This window comes from Ciconia boyciana, chromosome 1 (genome assembly GCF_034638445.1).
Source record: "Ciconia boyciana chromosome 1, ASM3463844v1, whole genome shotgun sequence".
In the NCBI taxonomy this organism is placed as follows: domain Eukaryota; kingdom Metazoa; phylum Chordata; class Aves; order Ciconiiformes; family Ciconiidae; genus Ciconia; species Ciconia boyciana.
Window position 1 is genome coordinate 85223839 of NC_132934.1, and position 21861 is coordinate 85245699.

General features: G+C 49.7%; 1 protein-coding gene across 1 annotated transcript; it reads left to right on the plus strand.

Moving 5' to 3' along the window:
- Positions 1 to 16495: 16495 nt before the first annotated feature.
- LOC140646596 (homeobox protein NANOG-like) lies at positions 16496 to 19133 on the plus strand. The gene is made up of 4 exons (XM_072850780.1): positions 16496 to 16664; positions 17109 to 17377; positions 18131 to 18220; positions 18717 to 19133. Exons 1-4 carry the CDS (start codon positions 16496 to 16498, stop codon positions 19131 to 19133), a joined length of 945 nt encoding a protein of 314 aa, XP_072706881.1.
- Positions 19134 to 21861: the final 2728 nt, after the last annotated feature.

Genomic DNA, 21861 nt, shown 5'->3' on the forward strand with positions numbered 1-21861 from the left:
GCTTTTCCAGCTCCAGGCTTCATCATCTCCTGTGTACTGCAACTGCAACATGGCATGCTGATCTGGATTTCCCGCAGCTGAGGGAAAGAGATGCTTTTGCTGTGCTGTGACAGCTTCACATCATGTTGTCAAGCCACAGGTTAACCTTCTCTGAGTGAACCGGCTTCCAGTTTCCAAACACCCAGGACTTAAACTGCCTCCTCTTGCTGCTGCAGTGTCCTAGGACTGGATGAAAATGACATGCTGCACTGCTGAGATAACATGTTAGCCCTCCCACCACAGAGTGGGATGTCTTTACTTAAGGTCATGTCATGGGATGGTGGTGCCCCTCAGAAAAAGCCAGACCCTTCCTGGGAAGCTGCCCAAACATCTGCTCTGTGCAACAGGAGTGCATCCTTGCAATGCACAGCTCGAGCCATGCTGGGTACCACCTGGAGCACCAGCTTCAGATATGCAGGGCATACGCTGGCACAAAATCACAGCTGGAGGGAGTCAGCAGAGCCCTGTCAGAATGTTGCTGTGGGCCCACACCTGAGCTAGAACAAATCTGCAGCACCCACTGATGACCAACAGCACTGCCTGAGTCTGGCATTAATGGTCAGGGGTCTGCCGGGTAATAAATAAGTATCATTAATTACAGGGTCCTGACAGGGTTATAGAGGAAGCAGGTTAGGTAACTAGATTGATAGACACCTAATAAAGAAAAGAAGAAAACCGATGGCTTTGACTGATGTGTGCACAGTCATTTTGCCTTTTGAGCACTCTGGCCATATTTGTTATTTCAGTGAAAGGTTGGATACCACGATGAAAAACATGATGTGAGATCATCGGAAGGTAAGTAACTCAACCAGGAATACAAAACATCTTGTTCTGACAGCTCAGTCATGGGGACGTATGAGTCACAATGTTTTAGTTCGATTTATCTTATTCGGTATGCTGCTCTTTATTACTCAATGAAATAGAAACCATAACATAACATAACATCACATTTTTGTGATTCATTTTCCTCTTTTAAAAGCTTGCAGAGTATCAGGGAATATTTTCTGTGCACATACTGGATGCTGGTGCCCCACCAGCTGGGCCTTTCTGCCCCCCACATCTGTTTGTGATCTTGTTAAGGAGCCTTTATCACCTCCTGGAGTTGGATAGGATAGGAGAAACTGTACAAGCCAGGAGCTTTAGAGGAAACAACTGTCACCAAAACCAGTGTATCACAAAACTACAGCATGCCCTAGCACATCTCTCTGCAGCCTCTTGGATGTTGTTGACCTTTGCTGTCAGGTTCTGAAGTCTTGCCTTGCAGCTCAGCCCCTCTAGCCTCAGACCTGCGTCACAGCCACTCATCTGACACTATATATATGTCCAGACCCCTGGGACAAAGAACATGAGGGGCAGTTCAGAGCTCAAAAAACAAGAGGCAAATAAATACCCTAGGAAAATTACTGATCCCTGTTATTAAGCTTGTTTCCTTGTTTTATAAGGCACATGCTGCCCTGATGATTTTCAAAGAGTTCGAACTGGATGATAACGGGAGCAGACAGTGAAGTAGCTTCTGTTTTGAAAGCTGGTGTTTGAAGAAAGAAAAAGGGAATGGGAAAAGTAATTTCCTGATTTCAGGCCTGAGCAGTGCAATAGCATAAAGGATTTCCCTCTCTCTTTAAAGGAGATCTCTCTTTTCTGCATCATCTATGTGCCATCCAAATGCTTCTCTCCTCACTGCCAAGAGACTGCCCTGAATGGTGACATTACCCTTTGGTTACTCCACCTCAATTAGCTGGTCAAGGAAACTCTTCCCGTAAAGAGGGAACATGAGTCAGACAGAGGCAAAGAGAGCCAGGCTGGGATACCACACATCTCTGTGCAGCTCTAGTTGTCCATTTGCAAGGCCCTTCCATTACCAGAGGAATTTCTTGGAGACATTTGTGGTAACAGAAGCTAGTCCACCCCTCAGCACTACCCAGCTTCCTCCACGCCACCCCAGAGGCAGCAGGCAGCTGCCTACACATCCATGGCACAGCAGTATGAGGGATGGGCCAGCAGAGCTGAGGAGACTGGGGCAAGACTGGCTCCTGCTATTGCCTGTGGGATAGCCTGCACTAGGCACAGCCGATGGGGAATCTGCCTCCGCCTGCTGGGGCCATCGCTGCTCCTATCCCCAGCCTGAAAATGTTCCATCCCATTCCAAATGGATAGTCCTTTACTGCACCAGCACCAATAGCTCTGGGGAAACCCTGCCCTACCCTGTGGCTCAACCCTAATGTCTGCAGGCTTCTTGTCACGACGCAAATACACGAGAATCGCAGAGGCAATGTAGCTAGGCAGTGGAATTTGTCTCTGATCTCTGTCCCCAAGTCAGCCCTGTGTCCATCGCCTCTCTTGAATCTGTGTATCTCCAGAAGGAAAATTCAAGCTGCAGCAGTGGGTAGTAGATGACTGAAAGGAGAGGTGGGGATAAAGAGATTCTCCAAGGGCATGGTGGCTGTGCAGTGGGTGGTAGGGCCAAGGGTTTTGGCAAAAGTCCATGGCAAGGGAAAAAAAATCCCAATTCAGGTGAAATCTACTGTGAGATAGGGAATGAGGGAAACTTCATTTTCTGTTCTCTGGCCCTGGTTTGTCCTGGATCTTTAGCCTTAGAAAGATACAACATGAGCCAGGACAGCTTTATCTTGACTTCAAGCAACAGACTGTGTCTATACTGGGACTTTGTAGTCATGCCTAAAGGAGAAGGAGCAGGGTGAGCTGTGAAATGGGCTCAAATCCAAATCCCAAAACAACAGTCAAAGTTGCTTTATTGGGCTTGCATCATATCTTTGCAGATGGTTTGAAGCGGGATAGCTCCACTTACTACAGCACAAATTGTTCATAGGGCTACAGCAGGACTACCCCTGGCTGTTTGTTATTGCTGTTCTGCTGCCAGTTACCACCCTTGCAGTTCTGTTATTGGGAAGGACAGGATGAACGGTCTCCTCTGTAGACTTTTTAATGTTTTATTCTAATCCAGTCAGTTCTGCAAGAGGTAGTAAAAGAGCTTGGAGAGCAGCTCTGCAAAGGAACAGATGAATTTTGGCCAAAAATAACCAGGCACGCAAGCAAACCAAAATGGAAAGCTGCATTGTGACGTGAAACAAGGTGTCACAAACTTGGGAAATTCCATTTTCCCAGAAATACCTTTCCTGACTGACTTCAGCCAAGCTTGAAGACAGCTAGCCAGAAATCAGCAGTTCTGTTTCCTAAAAAGCATTACACTGATGAGGCATTTTTATTCTGACTCGCAACGCAAACAGAGTCCCTCCTTCCCTTCCTTCCCAGTCTCACTGCCTTCTCACCCACATACTGTGTTGTCTTTTGAAACAGCTGATAGCCTGTGGCATGCAGCTGGGATGCCACAGAGCCAGGTTTAAAAAGGGGTATGAACCTGAGTCTCACCCAGGAGTGGTTACCCAAGTAATCTCCTTCTTTTCAGCCCAGAGAACCCTTCCCAAAGGGGAAAAAAAAAAAAAAAAAAAAAATTGAAAACCAAAACTTGAAACCTTTTGGTTCTGTCCAACCAACCTTTCCCTATGAAAGCCAAACAATCCTGGCCAGCTCAGCTCTCATTCCTGCATGCACTGCTTGTGTCTCCAAGATAGAAACCAACTCACAGGGCTGCAGAAACAGATTGTCCTTAACTGAGGAGAACCAAAGCTAGGACCAAGCACACACGGGTGGGATTTACGTTTTGACAGATTCATCCTCAGAAGGCTGAGGCTTTTCTTAAACATAGTATCGGACTCTGCTGCTGTAGCAAGTACAGCTCCTACCTTTTCTTGTCCTGCTGTCCCCCACCCATACTGTCTGTTGCTACTACGGGGGCAGGAGGGCACAGTTCCCTGAGGTGAGTCTCTGAGTTTTAAATAAGGGGTGAGCACTGTCAAAGCCAAAGGGACTGCTGAGATGGTTAGTGTCCATGGCACACTGAAAATAGTATGGATATTCAACATGATAGTGTGGGAAAGTCCTCCTGCCCTCAACAGTGAATGGCCATGAACTCCTAAACCTCACTGTGCTACAGCCATAGAACGTTTGCTTTATTGGTGCTAACGGATACTCTTATCTCCTCCAGTCTGGGATCCTGTCATCCTTACCGTCAGGCAGGAAAGGAGTACCTGTGAGGTTGTGCGGCAGCACACTAGATAGAAGAAAGCCCTATCCGCCTAAGACAAAGCATATTTTGACACAAATAAAGAGCATCTGCACACATGCAAACATTGAAACAGCTGGAAGTTGGAGATTAAAAAACTATTGTTACTTTGGCTCCTGTAAGCATGCAAAGAAGCCTGATGCAATCTGACTGTGATTTAGGAGGCAGAGTTGGAAAGCAGATGAAGCTGCCAGGTTGATACCATCCTCTGGTTTGCTTGGAGAGATTGCCACCATGCCAGAGAGGCTGTCACAGCAGCATGGTTGGTGGAAAGTTCTCAGCACTGATGTTCTTGACAGTGCCCTCAGCGGTGCCAATACCATGCACACTGAGAGCACCTAACTATCCCCACAATATAAATGGACAAAAATGAGGGAGGATCATAAAACAGAACAAGAAAAATCTCTCTCTCCATTCAAAAAAAAAGCATTAATAAAAAGAAAACAGCAGAAAGGGGGAAAGCAGAGGTCTGTTCTACACTGGTATGGTGCCTGCATTCTTGTAGCTGATGGCAGCTACTGTTGCAGTCATATTGCTGCAAGCAACAGGTGCATCAAAATCAACTCTATCAGCACCTATGTTTGTCTTCAAATGAAGTTTGCTTTGGTTACTGGCCAGAGACTGCTGCACGTCACACAGAAGCAAGGAAACAGAGCGAGGAGACACAGAGACATGAAGGAAAAAAATAGAGGGAGATGAGAATTTAAGATGGCAGGCCATCTGGAGAACAAAATGAACAGGAAAAAATGCATGAGAGAAATAAAGGCAAATAAGAGAGAGAACAAGAATAAGCAGAAAAACCTGAGGGGAGATCAGAGATGTGCCAGGCACAGGAGGCTCCCCTGGAACACCACATTTCCATCCTGTCTGTGCGAGGGGAAGAAAATGCTGGATACCCCATTCTACAGGGCTCACTCATCCCATGCGCAGAGAAGACAGACCAGAAAAGCAAGACAGGTGGTAGAGGGGAAGGAAATCCTTCTCCTAGCTCAGCTGAAGCCTTTAATCTTTGCCAGCTTGGCTTCTGGCATACGCCCCAGCCTTGCTGGGAACACTGTTAGCAACAACATCATCCTAAAGCAGAGGAAGTTCAGCCTCATTTCAAATAGCCTACTTGATTCCCAGGCTAATGAGCCCTCCAGGAGCTCAGGCCACATACCCTCACGATTTACACCCTACAGATTAAGATCTTCGGAACCCATTTTAGCTGAAGGGCTTATTTGCACAGGAAATTTCCCCCAGTTGTGGCCTTTATCTTACAGGTATCTGTCTAGTGGAAACTCTAGTGCGTGAGTCAGCTGCAGCACAGGTAGCAAAAACAGCACCCAGAGAATTTGAATGGCCTGCAGCTAAGCCAGGAGCTGGTAACTGTGTCATGCTGAAAGAAACACAAGTAAAGAGTAGCAAGTCTCAACTGCCACTGATAACAGAACAGCTGAGTCAACACCTCTACAAGATTTCTAGTGGCACTTTCAGTCTTTCCTTTGCAAAAAGACAGTTATAGTCTGGCATGTCACCCTAGAAAGGATGCTAGTCCGTCCCTGTGCAAGCACGCAAAGATGTGCATTTTGCACCAATTAAGCTAGGCCCAGCTTGCAGCCAGTTAAGTTGATGCCAATGCAAATACGTTTATAGAGGTTGTGTCTGGGACTTGCTTCCAGCAACAGAAATCGTGTCCAAAACACAGGTGCAGGTGAGTGCTGTGAGCCTGAAGAAGAGAAACCAAACCAGGGAAGAGCAGAAAGGTAAAAGAACCATTGTGCAGGGGGGGAAGCTATGTTTTCAAGCTTTTATTTTGGATGCAAAACGAGTAAATAGAATTTTCTGGATTTATGTGCTGTCACAGCTGATATCCCTGCATATCTTGTTCAGGTCCACAACACTCGCTGAATATCTTGTGAAGGTACCTGAAATTGTCGTCTCAGGAATAGCCTTCAGGAGCCAATCATGTAATGAATGAATAGGCAAAACAAGAGGAGAATAAAGGAAGAAAGCTTATGCCACTAAATTCTCCAAGATTTTACTCATGTGATAGGAGTGGACAATGTTATGAGGGAAAATGCACAGCATTCCCCCTTCTGAGGAGAGGGACTTCTTCATCTGGATGATGTTTCCCCATTTGTCCTGTCGCTCAGCTGCAGCTCAGCTCTTGTTTTGAGGCCTGGGAAGAGTTGTTTGTATGTGGGAAGAGACACCCAAGTTTGTAAAAGACCTCTGCAGTTCAAGCCTGTCTCACCCTATGTATGGAGCAGCCGTTAGGGAGATCTGTGTCCTTGGTGCCTTGCTGCAGTGTTCATAGCGAGCCGGTGCCCAAGAGGAATTTCTCAGTCGCTGAGGCAGGGAGTAGTTGTCCTTCATGAAGCTGCCAGCTTGAGATCTCCTGGAGACTGTCATTGAGAGATGGGAAGAAGGGAGGCAGGACAAATGCTCCCAGCGTATCTCAGCCCTGTGTCTCAAAAGGTGCTGGGGCACCCAGGGCGAGCCCACTGTCACACCCAGCTCTCTGCATCCACTCTCACTCGGTACCACCTTGCCCTGCCCAGGCAGGGCAGTAGTTAGGGGGTAACCCACCCCGTCTCAGCTCACTGCCCCTGCCTTGCCCAGTCCTTCTCCCCCCACGGGAGACCGCCAGCTCCCAGTCCCCGCACCGCCTTTGCTTCCAGCCCCTGCCCACCTCACTCGCCATATACTCAGCGATGACTAGAGGCTAAAAACGCCCTCGCCACCCCTGAGGCTCTGGGGGCTGGGGCAGCCCGGCGGGCGGACACGCCCAGCGCCCCGCGGCTCAGCGGGCCGGCGGCGGGAAGGGCCGGAGAGGGGACGGGGACGGCAGCGTCCCCCGCCGCTCCCGCTGCCGCCGTGGCTGTCTGCTGCCCCTCGGTGGCCGCCTGGGGTGAAGCAGGGGAGGGCCGGGCATCCCCCCTGCCCCGGCCCCGGCTCCCCGAGTTCAGTCTCCCCGCGATCTGTCCCAGCAACCTGCCGTCCCGGGCCGGAGGAAGCTCTGGCTTCCCAGAAGCGACCTGTCTGCAAAACGCTGGCCGCGGGGACCTTCTCCACCCTTCCCCATCCCTGTGTCCCAGGACCGGCTCTCCCTCACATCAAGGCCACAGTCACCGAGTCAGGGCGGGCTCCAAGCCACGGGGCTGGTCTGCGGACAGGGTTACACCTTATTCTTTTCAGGTGTGAGATGGAGCTGATTGCATAAAGCAGAAACCCCTGAGGAGCTGCTTACTTGGGTCAATGCAATTGTTTGGACTAACTTGAAGCGACTTACTGCCTGAAATAGCACTCCCTCGGAGGTTTGAGGGGATTCGAGTGCCACAGTGCCCCAGCCCAGGTAAGGCCAGGGTGCCCCTTTCCCTGGGCAGCAGCACAAGGCAGGAGCACACGAGGGAAGTGCCACAGCTCCCTGAGGCTGTTTTTTGGGCTAGGGAGTAGCCAGCTTCCACACTGCCCTCCTGGCAGGGGGCATCCATCCCAGCAAAGGTCTGTGGGAGAAGCCATCTTGTATGTGATGAACCCAAACAGCGTCCTGCCCCGCTCTGCGCAGTGCCTATGGCAGGGGCCCAGAAAGCAGCAGTGTCACAGCCTGTATACTCTTTCCCTAAATACAAACAGCAGTCTGGGCAGGAGGCATTGCGAGCCTGTGGTCCTCAGGCCAGATCTTCACCTTTTCTCAGCCTAAGAATGCAAGGTGTCAAAGACACATGAATCACCTGATGCTGGCTCCAGGCCTGGCAGGGCCGCCTGGCCACCACAAAGCCTTGTGCCTCAGTTTCCTGCCATGTGGGGAAAACAAAAAAAATAGCAATAGCAGTTACCCGCTGCTATGCGCGCTGCTGAAGGTGGCATAGGGAGGTGGGCAGTGACCTGTTTGTGGGAAGTGATTAATTAGGACTGTATTTTCCTTTTGTCAGCTATACTGAGGAGATTATGTTGTGTTATCTTCAATCCTTCCGCTAACCTGATAATTTAGGTCACACCAAGCCAGGCCATGGGTAGATCATTTTGCCACAAAACTACCCAATATAGTTGCATCGCATTTCCTTGCAGTTTGGACACCACTCCTTCAGGTCACTGCCAGAGTATCTAACCAGTGTCTCAGCTGGGTTTTGCAGCTTCTTAGCTTCAAACTGTTCAAACTCCATCATTATCCATAACCAAGCCACAGAGTTAAGTGCCTGCTTGGAGATGTACCCTAGAAGAGCAGTCCCTGTGGTAAGGTAAGGTCTTTCCCTGATATGAAAAGCTGCCTGGAGCTGAGTCTGCTGATGAACATGGGTTTGTGATGGACCCAGCACAGTGGGATGGTGGAGATCCCTCAGTTAGCCTGGACATTTACTGTATTCTAAGTACATCATTTCCTAAAATACTGGATCAGCCCAGCTAGCTAGTTATCCTTCTGACAACTCGTACGAAGAGAAAGTCTCTTCCCATCCCAACATCAGTTAGCAAACAGTGTTGGCAGCCTTCAAAGTCAATTGACTACAGCACAAGGATGGGGCTTCCTTCCCCCCACCCCTGTTGACCTGCTTTTTTTTGTATCTGACCCATGTTTTCTAGCTGAGGCTGCCCCCTACTTACCAAACTGCCCAGTTCACTGTCTCCTCGACGTACCCAGCAGCCTCAACTGGTACAGGAGAGATCTCTAACCCTGTGAAAATCTAGTCTAAGCAGGAGGCAGAGTTGTCTCTAGGGTCATAGTAAGGCTGTGCTACAACATACCCCAATCTCACTGCTTTGCTTTCCAAGTAGAAGGTGCACTTCTCCAACACACACCTCAAATACAAACAGCTGTAAGCACATTATGAACAAGCCCTAAACCAAGCCAGCTGACCCAAAGTGAAATCTTCCACAACATGTGCAGTTCACTCCCTGCGGAGAGGATGAGAAAGAGACAAAGAACCGCATGTGGCAGATCTGAGTCAGGGCCCTGAAAACTCCACCGGAAAGTGCTCAGACACCATAACGATGAAGGCAATCTAGGAACTTAGATGGAATAGACTGGTTTTCTGTTCTCTTTTTCTCTTTCCTCCCCTCTACTTAATGTGGCCCATCTTTTTCTCACTATGTTTAACTTTATTTCTTTGTCCGGGAATGCATGTATTGCCACATTTAAATAAGGGGTCAGATTACGCACTCAGGTACGCTGTTACAAGCACAGAAAAATTTCAAACCTCAGTGCTGCCCAAGCCAATGTGAAACTGTCTTTGACTGTCATGGTGCCAGAATCCATCTCTGCTGAGGAATTATCCTGGTTACACAGCGGGAACTGAAATCAGCACCTGGCCCACTGGGCTAATTCCCTCTCTTTTGGCCTTAACTTCAGGAGGTTGAAACCAGATGTTCCTGTGTTTCACCGTAGGGGAGGTTTTAAAGCTAGGAAGAGGATGTTACATAGAACAGCCTGATTATGAGCATTTTCTTTTCCTCCTGTTTCCTGATGCTACAGCAGGTTGCTGTTAAGCAGGCTGCCAGCAGCTCTTGGCATTTCCATGACTGCATCATTCAGCGCTGCAAGGGACAGGTTCAGGTGATCCAAGCAACTCTCTCAAGCCACTGGAATGTCAGTACATGAACGACACATGCAGGGGACGGGCGTTGAATCCTATGACTTGTGTACACCTATTCTCTGGGGATCACATCACAGAAGAGGAGTGCAACAGGGGCTGGCCTTCATCAGTGAGCTGTGAACATGCTGCTCAATAGCCCGCTCTGACTGCAGGGCAACGCTGCTGCCTTGTCCCCATACTGGGTGCAGCTGGTGGACAGATCAGAGATCAGACCTCCAGCTGGGGCCAGCACATGGCTTCGCAGAGCAGATGGGTACTGATAGAAACTGAAATCTTCAGCGGTTTGTGTCAACGTGCTGTCTGTGAACTGCAGTGGCTGAGGAGAGATGAACTACATCTGGCTTGACCATTTCTGCTGCAGAGGTGGGGAAGTCTGGTGGGTGCAGTAAGTGAAGAGAGACCGCTGAGGTGTTACCATGTCAGAGGGCCCTGCTGGATCACAAGTCGACACCTGCATCTTTGCACCAAAGCCATGCAACACTCTGCGTCTGCAGGCACTTTGACACTATTATTAGGCTGTTTACAACTATAGTAAAGCAACTTAGTCATGAGTGGGGCTAAGAGAAGGTGTTCTCAGGCCTGTCGTAGCCCCAGAGTTTTCATGGATGACACAACAGGGGTTAGAACAGGAATTTTTAGCAAGATGTTGTTCCCAACACAGATAGTCATGGCTGCTCCTCCTCCCTTCATGACTAAGCAGTGCTGGGAATAATTTTTATTTTGTCACAGCAGAGTCCTAGGGTCTGGAGTTCTTTCACTGTATGATTCTGTGGCTTTTTCTGACCTTGCAGCCTGGGAAGAGATACAGTCTATAATACAGTCTCTTTGATCCTTTCTTTGCTGCCCCAAAAGATGTGCTTTCACAGCCTAGTATGAGCTGGTTCTCCATGGACAATCTGAAGGAGATGAAGTACAGATAACTTTTACCTTTACGCCACTAGCTGATGTCAATGCTATATTCCCCTCCCCTGCCTCCACCCTTCACTGTATGCAATTCCTAGGCAAATGACATCCAGTTGGAAAAGCTACAGCCTCTCACTGTTCATCTCTTCTTTGTCTCTTTTTCTTTCCACCTCAGCCAAGTCGGCCATCTAAATATTGTTAGACAAAAGCAAGTAAATCTTTTTCTTCCGTCAGTCCCAGACAACATCCACTTGCAGATCCCATTCCACAGCCCTGGGCTCCACTGGCTCTACCATTCAGATGTAGAGCAGGTGCCAGCCAGGGAGCCTCACGCTCTAACACTTGCTAATCGCTCATGAATGCATGTGCAAGAGCCAGTCTTGGAGAAAAGGAAAGGGTGGAGATGTGGGGGTAAGGGCCAGGCAATGTGGGGATCCCTGTCTCAACCCCTGACAGATTTGAAAGATGAGCACCCTTTTCCCTAATCCCAGCCTTCCCTGTAATTAGACACTTGCCTCACAGGTGATCTGCTCTTATGGGGACTTTCTGGGGCTTAAAAAATCCAGGTGGCACAGAATGGGCACAGTGACCTGCCTGAAAAGTATGTGCCAACTTGGAAGAGCTTGGTTAGTGGGATGTATTAGCAGCACTTGCAGACTCTGTGCCCACTTACAACCTGCACAAGTGTAATTACAGTCATCCACTTGGCACATAATCCTCATTAGTTCTGTGCTGATATGCATTAGCAATGGTGAAATACACAGGATCAGCCTCAGATGAGAGATGTGGAAGAAAGCAGGTGCCACAATACAGTGAACTCGAGAGAGCATTCAACATGCATAGAATCCAGCTACCACTTCAGTGCCCTGCTCGAACCGAAGGCTCTGGCAGCTATGGATTTTGCAGAGACTTTTCCTACTGGTTGAGTTGTAGGAAACGGTCCCCACCAGGAAGGGGAAGATGAGCAAAGAAGCCTCAGGAAAGAAAAGCTTCTGTTTCATTTCAAAGTTCACAAGCAGTGTGTGTTTGGGGAACAAAAAGCAAACTGCCTGATACAGAGCATCCTTTCAGAGGAGGGTGTGGGAGGTGATTCACGTTTTGAGGCTACATAGGGCCTTCATACACTGAGAAACACAGGACTTACTATTCCCCTCTGGTGGTGGAAACGGCAGAAAGCATTTGAACACAGCTACGTCTATGCTCTTTGCTTTTAATAAGAGGACACCTAACTGAGCCTGTAGGAACAACCACATTATGGCTAAAGGGAAGAGGGGAGAATTCAAGCAGAGAGGACGCTTGTAAGGTTTTTGCCCAATATGCACAATCTCTCCGTGTTCCCCAGGACTTTGCACAACCCTGGCTCCAAGCTGTGCTGCTCACAAGTCTTCCCTTGGAATATTCCATATTCCAGCTGATGGGCAGTGGTAGGGAATGCTTCTTGAGATGAGTGCTTACAACTATAGCACTCCAGCATCATGTGCGTGGCAGGCATGGATGAAGTGTTGGTAAAGAAAGAACAGACCCATCAAACCCTAGAAATTTGGGTTGGCTCGCTAGCCTGCTTCCCACCTGTCTTTTGACACTCAGCTTTCCTGCCTTTTTACGGAGTCTCTTGGTTTTTTGCCACGGCTTCTCTGTCCCAGTCTGCCTCTTCGCTGCTAACAAAGGGCCACATCATCCAGTAATTCTCAAGTGATTGAGAGACTGGGTTGTTAACGGGAGGGAGAAGCTTTGTCCTTTTCTCGACCTGCTCCCCTAAAGAGTCAAGAGAAAGGAAAACTGTATTTTAATATGAATGAGGGTCTAATTTTTGTTATTCTTTCTTGACCGCCTTCCTTCCACAAACATGACATCTTGGGTCCAGACTGTGAGCTGTGACCAAGCTACAGGGGGCAGGCTGTCCGGAGCCAAGTGCTGGGCGAGTACTGAGGGCTGCAGGGCAGGAGTGTTTTCATACACCTAACTTGAGGAGTGTTCAGTTTAAAAAAAACAAAACAAAACAAAACCAAAGGTGCCTGCTTGGAAGAAAAGCCAGACAAGCTCAACAGAATACAAGGAAGGGATTTCTACCTGCCTTCCCCAACCATGCACATCCCTGACAGAGTATGATGGCTCCCAAGGAAACCTCTGAGGGGCGGGGGGGCTCAGGCCATGGTTCCCTGTTCACTAATACCAAGCCTGCACCCTGCCACCTCACTGAGCCCCATGAACATAAGCAGAATGACACAGCGACACTCACTGACACTTTACAATATTCACCAAAACACAGATGACCCACATTTGAGCTAGCTAGAGGAGGACAGAAGAGCACCTAATCTACATAAAATTTGAGACCTCTACAGCTATAACATTAACCTGCTGATGAAAATGAGTTTAGCAATGCTCTGAGGTAGAAACCCAATAGCATTTCTGATCCAGTGGCATGAGCTTCAGAACCAGATTTACAGTATCAGCCAGCTGCTGCTTCCCCAGCTCCAGTTTACATAAACTGGTGTGTTTGCATCACTTCAGCACGAGGTTGAGCTCCAGTTTACATAAACTGGTGTGTTTGCATCACTTCAGCGCGAGGTTGAGCTCCAGCCCTCTGAAGGTAGTGATCCTACTGACACTAATGGGGGAACCATTGTAGGGGGAACTTGCTGGATTAAAACATCTTCCAGCCACAGTCCTGTCTCACCTGTGCTTAGGCCAAGAGGCCAAGACTGCTTTTAGACCTGAGCTTCTATCTTTGGTGCTGAAGAACTACAGAAAAGGCTTGTTAGGTCATGCTTCAGCCCAGCAAGTGGCTACATTCACTTCCATATTCTTAATGAGCCAACTTATGCTTACTCACCTGACTAATGTTCCACAGTATTAGGCACGTAACGTATTGAGAACTGCAAAAGAGGGGGTGGCCACAGAATGAAGGGAGGGGGGGACACAACCTTGGGTGGAAAACCAAATTGTTGCTGCTATTTGATCCTGTTGGGAAGAGCAAGACTAAACTAGATCTGAACTGTGTTGCTGTTCCAGCTGAAAACAGCTCCAAAAGAAACATGAGCGGATATTTGCATCTGCTCTATGAGTCATTCCCAACAGGTATTTTTTTAAAAGCACATCAGCTCTAGACATTCATGGGCAGTATATCCAGTTCGCAGGCTGATGGTGCCACAGGGCAGATGTCCCAGACCTAGCACCCTGGGGAGCCTCTCAAACATCCACCTCATGCTTCCCATAGCATCCTCTGTGCCTGTATGACCTCTGAATTTACCTTCCCAAGATGTTTTTATGTGTATCATTTATTTAGGGGGAAATAACTGGATTTCTTTTCCTAAATAAATTCTGACTTTAGATGGTATGGTTTTATGCACTCACGCAAGTCTTGTTTCTCTCACAAAGACATTAAAGAAGATATGTTTGGTCACCTGATTAGAGGTATGGTTGGGGAGAGGGAGCAAATTATCCTCACTAGAAGGGGATATGTGGAAAAGACAAGACATTTGGTGGTTAAAGCATAAAAACAAAGGGAACAGAAGACAAGTGGGATGAGAAAATCAAAAGATGAACAAAGAAAAAAAAAAAAAGAAAAAGGAGAGGGGAAATGAAATCAGTTCCATGCACACTACAATGCAGGTCCGTCTCTGGGAGGGAATCTGATCTGTGCGTGAAAACTGATCTATATATGAAAACTGCAAATTATGAGCAGTTCTGCTGCGTTTCCAAACACACACACACAAAATTCCCCGAGGGAGGATTTGCTGGCGGAGGCGGTGTTACTCCGGCTGTAAAATGCTAATCCCTTTGCCGCGGGTGTCCCTCGCAAGCCGTGTCCCCTCCGATGACTCGGTGGTTCCCGCAGCCTGCGAGGCGGCCGGCAGCGCCTCCCGCAGCCCTCCGGCGCCGGGCGGCAGGGTCTCCAGCCGGGCGCCCTTGCCCATCGTACGGTATCAGTACAGAAAATTATTTTTTTGGGCGCCCCTTCAGCTGTCATTGCCGAGAGACAACCAAGCGCAAGGGCTTTGGTTTGTCGACACAGCCCCACAACCCCCCGCGCCCCGACCCTGCAACCCTGCCTTTTTCTCCGTCTTTGCAACAGGCTGGTTTGGGTGAACTCGGAGAGTCCCCGCGGGGAGCACGCGTGTCCCGGGGCAGCCCTGTCCGCAGGGGACCGCAGGGACCGGCGGCCCTTGCCCCCACAAGGGGCAGCGCGGTGGCTTCGCGTCCGAGCGGGAATCCCTTCCCGTGCGTGCATCAGCGGGGCTGAGGGCCACAGGCAAGCGACCTGCCCGAAACCCACAGCCCGGGGCTGCGAGGGCAGGGGGAGCGGCCCGGGGCGGCAGGCAACCCCCGGCTGGCACTCCTTGCTTCAGGGCGAGAAGCGGGATCGGGCTCTGGCTCTGTATTTCATCCCTCTTGCCCCGTTATAATCCCTTAGGAACCCCCGCGTTCCTAATCGTCTCCCCGTCTGGATCCTGTCCGGATTCTAACTGAGAAACGAAATCACCGTTAATTAGGAGGTGATCAAAGGTGGGCCCCACAAGGACCCCTCCAGGCGAGCAGCGTTGCCTTGCGGCGGTGGGCTCAGGGCTCCAGCTGGAGCTCGTTTTGATGATGACTCAAGAGGGGAGGAGGAGATATATGGAAGTCAAGGGAGGCCCCTCTCTGTCACCTCCAAAAGTTTTTTAACAGTGCAACAGGTTAGTAGCTACTCCCCGCCTTTGTGTACAGGTAGGTGCCTGTGTCCTGTTTCCTTGCACTGGGGGAGGTGGGGAATTTGCTTGATGTGTCACGTGCCTTCGTTTGTACTTCTTCCAGGTGGTTTTCCAGGTTTTGTAACTCCCGGGCTGTGAGGTCCTCCCAATAAGCTTTTAATTTCCCTAAAGGAAGCAGTAATGGTTGGGGGGAGGGAGGGGGGAAGGAGTTTATTTTCACCAAGCAGGCTATAGACGCTGACTTCAAATCCTTAAGATCTATAACTAACCCTCGTTTATAGCTGCACTGCTCTCATTTCCTTTGGGATCTGACCGGGTGATTCCTACCTCTCCCTAGTATGTAGCAAAAATAAACTATTTTTTTTTAAGCTACCACTTCTTTCAAAAGCAAAAAAAATTAGCGTCAAATGGCTAAGGAAAGAAGCTTGAATAAGGTGAAGTGCTATTTCTCAGTGCCCCTGCAAAACAGGCCTGCCTGTCTCAGACTTGGGCTAGCCGCTGGAGAAGCAGCTCGTCTTTGAGCCCTCTTCCCTGCAATACAGACACTGACTGCTCTGTAGCGCTGTCCTCCCTGCCCCCACTTGCGGGGAGGTGGAGGGCTTATCTGTTTGCAGCGATGGTTGCGATCTGCAATGCAGACACGCACGGTCCCCCCATGCCCCGGGGCAGGCTCTGGGTTCCCCTCCATTCTTTGCGTTTGGGTGGGGACCGGTGAGGAGGCGGAGGTGGGGAGAAAGGGTGTTAAATGTGGGGGGTGTCTGCCAAGCCCTGTCCAACTCACCAGGCGGCTCTGCTCAGGCCTTCTGGCCCCGAGGGGGAAACAAGGCTCTTCCTCCCACCCCCCCGCAGGGAGGGGTGTGCTGGCAGCAGCCCCCTGACCCCCACCGCAGCGCCTAGGAGCCGCGTTGGGAAGCGGGGCCCGGTGTCCCTGCCCTCCCCCGCTCCCTGAACACCCCAGAGCCCCTCCCCTCCAATCAACCGACTTTTAACATGACAATGGCCATGACGATCCCTTCTAGCCAAGGCCAGGCTGGGGAGGACATAAAGCATCCCCCTACCTCCGCCTAATGGGGTACCTGCCCGCGGGCTGCCTGCAGCCTCCACCGCCCGCTCGCCGCCTGCTCGGGGCTGGGGCTCCCGGCCCGGCCATGAGCGCCCACCTGGCCATGCCGCCCTACCTGCCCTACTCCGGTGCGGTCAGGTATGGGGACTATTACTGGCTCTCTCCAGGGAGCATGGACAGCGTGCCCGCCCAGGAGGCTCCGGCGCCGGACGCCCTCGCCTTCCCCGCGGCGGAGAAGACGCCCAGCCACCCAGGTACGCGCCCCGGCCCGGCTGACCCCGGGGGAGCGATCGGGCTGCCCTCGGCTGGGGGTGGTTGTGTCCCTTGTGTCCCTCCTGCCCCGGGGGCGGGGGGCGATGCCGGTGCTGCCGGCGGCCGCCCGCCCCGGCGAGGATGCGATGGACGGGCGCTGCTCCGCCGGCTGCCCCGTTGGAAGCGGCGGCGGGAGCCGGGCGCGGCTGCCAGCGGCCCCTGTGTCCAGACGGGACGGGGCAGAAGTGCGAGCAGAGAGGCGCCTCGGTTCCGCTGCCCGAGGGTGCCTGAGCCCACTTCTCCGCGCTGCGTGGCCTGCGGCTGCGGAGCCCCTGCAAGTCCCCAGAGCACCCGCCATCTTCAGTTCTCCCGAGAGGCTAGACTTGAAAGTCTTTGAGTCTTCACCACCTGACCCCGCTCAGCCCAGTTCTCTCTTTTCTCCTCAGATGTCTCCCCGGCTTCCTCCAGCTCTGGGACACTCATCCAGTACACCCCCGACTCTGCCACCAGCCCCACTGCAGAGCGCCCATCTCCCCATCCCTCTTTCCAGAAGGTCAAGGAGGAAGGTGAGGGTGTGGTGAAGAAGGCCAAGAGCCGCACAGCGTTCTCCCAGGAGCAACTGCAAATCCTGCACCAGCGGTTCCAGAGCCAGAAGTACCTCAGCCCCCAGCAGATTCGGGAGCTGGCTGCTGCCCTGGGGCTCACCTACAAGCAGGTGAATATCTTGCTCTGAGCAGCTGAGTCGCATCCCTGCCGTGAAGCGATCTTGCGAAGAGGTGTTTTGGTGGTTTTTCTTTTTTCTTAGACCCCAGAGATGAGGTTTTTTCATAGCCTTGTTTATGCTATTGCTTATGTGAGAGAGCAGAGGGTGTGAAAACTTATGACTCAGCCTTCCTCTTATGTTTGGTTCCAGCACTATCCACCCACTCCGTGCAGGTGTTTGAAAGTGCATACAGAGCAGGGTTATGCAGAGTCAGGTTACTGTTCTGCGTGGACATGTGTTGTCTCTGAATACGAAAAGTCAGATAGTTGCGCTGCTATGCCAGTCGCCTTTCTTAGTCAGAGCGGCACCTGGGTCTCTCCCTAGAGAGAGGGTCCTTGCCCCACCAGCTACTCGTGTCTTGACTCACTCCTGAGTCAGCACTGATCTTGGCAGCAGCAGTGAGATGCTGCTGCTGTACAAGCTGTGTTTCTGCAGTTATCTTGGCCTGTCTTTCAGGTACGGGTTTTGATGTCATGAAAGATCCCATGGTGATCTGTGGAGTAAGAGTGTTAGTTTTCAGGTCTCAGCTCTGTGATTCTATGGCTACCTGGGTCTGCTGCATATTGTTAGCTGCTGAAATTACATACAGTATTAGAAGCCAAGCACAAACTGGATTGTAGTAGAAGGCAAAATATCTTTAGGATGTGTAGTAAGCTCTGAGAATGAATTTCTAATGCCCTTATGTCCTCTCCCCATCACTTCTAGGTGAAAACATGGTTTCAGAATCAACGGATGAAATTTAAACGTTGCCAGAAGGAGAGCCAGTGGGTGGAAAAAGGGGTGTATCTGCCACAGGTGAGAGAATTTCTCCTTCACCCATCACCACCAGTCAGTTCCTCCAGTCTGTGGGGAGAAGTGCATCATGTCCAACCTGCTAACTCATACAATGCACAGGACTTGATATTACCAAGCCAGTTGTATTTCTCATAATAGGGCTTACAGTGACATCTATTTTAAGCCTGCCCTAGCACTGAAAGAGCTTTGTTTCCAGTCCACTTATCTCCCAGTTGAGACTAGTTAGAAAACAAAACAGCCAAAGAGGGCCAGCAAGGCTACTCATGCTGTTTTTCTCCCCAGCATGGTGCTCCCAGACATGTTGAGTTGGAGGTTACTAACTTAAGATCTTGCTATTTCTGCTATTATTAGTCTATAGTGAGGACAATGAGTATGAAAAAGACACTATTGTTTGTCTTGGGAGAGAGGGCAAGGGAGAAAAGAGGACCCATCCAAAAGAATGAACACAGTTGGCTATGGTGCTCTGCATTACTGAACAGCCTTCTTTTTCTCCTAGAATGGGTTTCATCAAGCTGCATACCTGGATATAACCCCCACATTTCACCAGGGCTTCCCTGTCGGTGCCAGTAGAAACCTTCAGGCTGTGACCAACATGCACCAGGCTTACAGCAGTGGCCAGACTTATGGGAATGGGCAGAGCCTGTACTCGTTCATGGCTGTGGAGGATGAAGGGCTCTTTGGAAAAGGTGGGACAAGCTGCAATACCCAGCAAGCGATGGGTTTATTAAGCCAGCAGATGAACTTCTATCACGGCTACCCTGCCGATATGGATTATGTCAGCCTGGAGTCAGAAGACACCTACGGCTTCCAGAGCACCTCTGACAGTGTCACACCGTTCTCGAGCTCTCCTGTACGGCATCAGTACCAGGCCCCTTGGCATCCCCTGGGGACCCAGAGCAGTTATGAGTCTTAGGTCTAAGTATTTTTTTCTCCCTTCTGTTTTCTATCATGGGGTTTCTAGGGTCTTGACTCAGGGATCCAGTTTCTATTCCTTTCTCTTGCCCTCTCCTCCCCTATTCCTGTTTTAAGCATTAGTGGGGCTCAGCACCCTGCTGCCTTGGGCTAGTTTTCTCTTTAAAGGCACCTGTCAGTTCATAGCTAACCTTTGGCAAGGGTGTTTCATGTGTGGACAGATTAAATTTCATGGAGGGGAATGTGCAATGCCACAGCCAGGAGCAGCAGAGGTGGTAAAGGTCTGTGTTTGCTGTCCAAGTCTCACCTTCCTCTGCTGCCTCTTTAGCAGGTGATCTCTGATCCTTGCCCTCTGTGTCTTGCAGCAGAGCTTTGCTGGAGAAGAAAACCCTGTACTTCAGCATATTTTTGCTAGAAATACCCTGTTGTAGCCCAGAATCTTTCCTGCTTTCTTGCCTATTTCTGTTGCTACCTCAGCCAGCTAACTGCTAATAGGTTCTTCATCTGCATCCTCTCCCTCACTAAAAAGCTACATGAGATCATCTGATTTCAGATGACTTGATCCAGTTAGTCTCAGCAACTCCTCCTGGAGGGGTCAGCACCTGCCTACCCCTTGCCTGCTGCCCTCCTGTGTACATTAGGGCAGTTGAGAGGAGGAGCAGAGGAGAGAAAGTGAGGTAGAGTATTGCCCATATCTCACATGGAAACTTTGGTTTCCAAAGCTGCTAACTTACTTGTGCCTGTTAGCTCATTCAGGATGGTGTCTCTGGGACTGTTCCCACCCAGTTTAGGTCTTGCCTTTCTACATGTCTCTACTGAGAGACTGTTGGCTTGTCCCAACCTGCAAATTGCAGCAGAGGGTAGCCCAAAGTGCCATTGTTGGAAGTGTGAGGAGTGGCTGTGTGTAGTCATCTTTGGAGTGATGAGAACAGTCTGCTTATCTGTACATGATGGTCCCCTAGCACTTCACAAACACCGCACAACTACAGTGCAGCTTTCTCTGGGGTAGAGGCAGGCAGCTAGGTAAAGGACTCTTATTTTAAAGGTGATGTTTAATGTCGCTTATCCTGGAACCTGGATGTTGGGTGCAGGGAATCCTGTTGGGTCCCAGTGGAGCTCTCATCCGAGGGGCTAGAGCAGGATGGTTCCCCACTCTCTTGTCTAATCCCAGTTTTAAGAGTGTAAGCTAGTAGGATTTTTGTCCCTCTCCCAGGGCTTAGTTGGATCTCTTCTGTATTATTCTGCTGAAAAAGGCACTGGATGCTTCATCTGACATAAGTACCCAAGCTCTGGGGGAGGCAGGAAGTTTAGAGAAACCTAGTTAAACAAAATGAGGAAAATACTGATTAAAATTTTCAGTTTCTTTTTTAAAATAACTGAATTATCCTTTCCAGTATGGAGAAAATGGAAGTCAGCTCTAACCTATGTGAAACTGACCTTCTTTACAAGATGTGGAATTGTAGAGTCCAGTCAGCCACTGCCCAAGAATACAAAATGGCATGAGCTGGCAAGAGTAAATGAAATGGTAAAAGCATAAATGTTTCTGTGGTAGAGGTTTTTTTGTGGTTAGTGCACAATTTTTACTGCAACCCGGTCTTCAAATGTCTGCACAAGAGTTGTGTGTTGTAGTTAAACTTTCACTGCAGAGGAGGTGAACATTTGTTGTTCAAGAATAATTTTTCTTAAAGTGTATTTTCTTGCAGTGATCTTGAGCATGTTTTATGTTATGCGCATGTTGTCTTTTATTACTCTGTCTCTGCTTAATGTTCTTACAAACTTGTTTGAATTGAAAATAAATTACTTTATTTTAATGTTGAAACAGTGTCGTCAGCTTGCATTGGAACAGCCTGCCATGAGAGTGGTTATTCTGCACAGGTTAGACCAGCAGTCTGAGGAAAGGAGGAAAAAAGTAACCCTACTGTGTTTCTTGCGGAAGTAGGATCAAGCAACTGTTTAAAAGGAGTAGGTCACAAAAGTCCACCAGCCTTGTTTTTAACATAGATGTGTCCCCTAGTGCAAGGCAGGGGGCTCCAGGGGTAGGCAACTGGGCTGCTAGCTGCTGGCTTGCAGTAATGTGCAGCCCTGTAACATGCTTGTTTTAGTCCTTAAACTGCAATGCTTCAAAATAATTAAGTGTGAGGGTAGGAGCAAAAGAAAGTGTCTTTTGAGATTGTGTGGCTGCCTGCTGCTGCTCCAGAAGGTCACAGTTAGAGGGCTGGAAGTCCTGCCTCATCGAGGCTGCAGGTGTCTTGGGGTTCTTCTGCTGCCATTTGAGGTTAGCACAAGTTTGTGTGTAAGTAACTGAATGCTGCCTCCAGCACTGAAACAAAAATTTATTTATTTTCCTGCTTTGCCCCAAGACTGCATTTATCTCCTCTTAGCAGCTGGGAGCAACATTTAAAAGGTACTGAAACATGAGACCGACACACTGGGATTGAAGCAGTACATCAGCAGCCACCAATTTAGAGACTCAATGAACCTCTTTCTGCTCAATGAGCTTTGGTTCATCAGAGCCTTGCTTTCCTTATATACCTCTCAGCTTGAGCACCTGTGCAACTTGCATGCAGCCAAGGGCTGCAAGTGTCCATGGGCAGCAGCACTAATGGAACAAAGCAGCTGTCTGTGTTCAATGGCTGATGCTACTGCTGTGTCAGCAGAGCCAAGCTCCTGTTAACAGCCATAGTTTAAACTAGCAAAAATCATCTGTTTGGGTTTAATCTCAGGTTCCT

Bases quoted from the DNA above. Each gene is read 5' to 3' on its own strand.
- LOC140646596 (XM_072850780.1), top strand. From the start codon at position 16,496: ATGAGCGCCCACCTGGCCATGCCGCCCTACCTGCCCTACTCCGGTGCG. The intron at 17,378-18,130 runs GTGAATATCTTG...CATCACTTCTAG, and splicing joins TGGGGCTCACCTACAAGCAG to GTGAAAACATGGTTTCAGAA. The intron at 18,221-18,716 runs GTGAGAGAATTT...TTTTTCTCCTAG, and splicing joins AAGGGGTGTATCTGCCACAG to AATGGGTTTCATCAAGCTGC.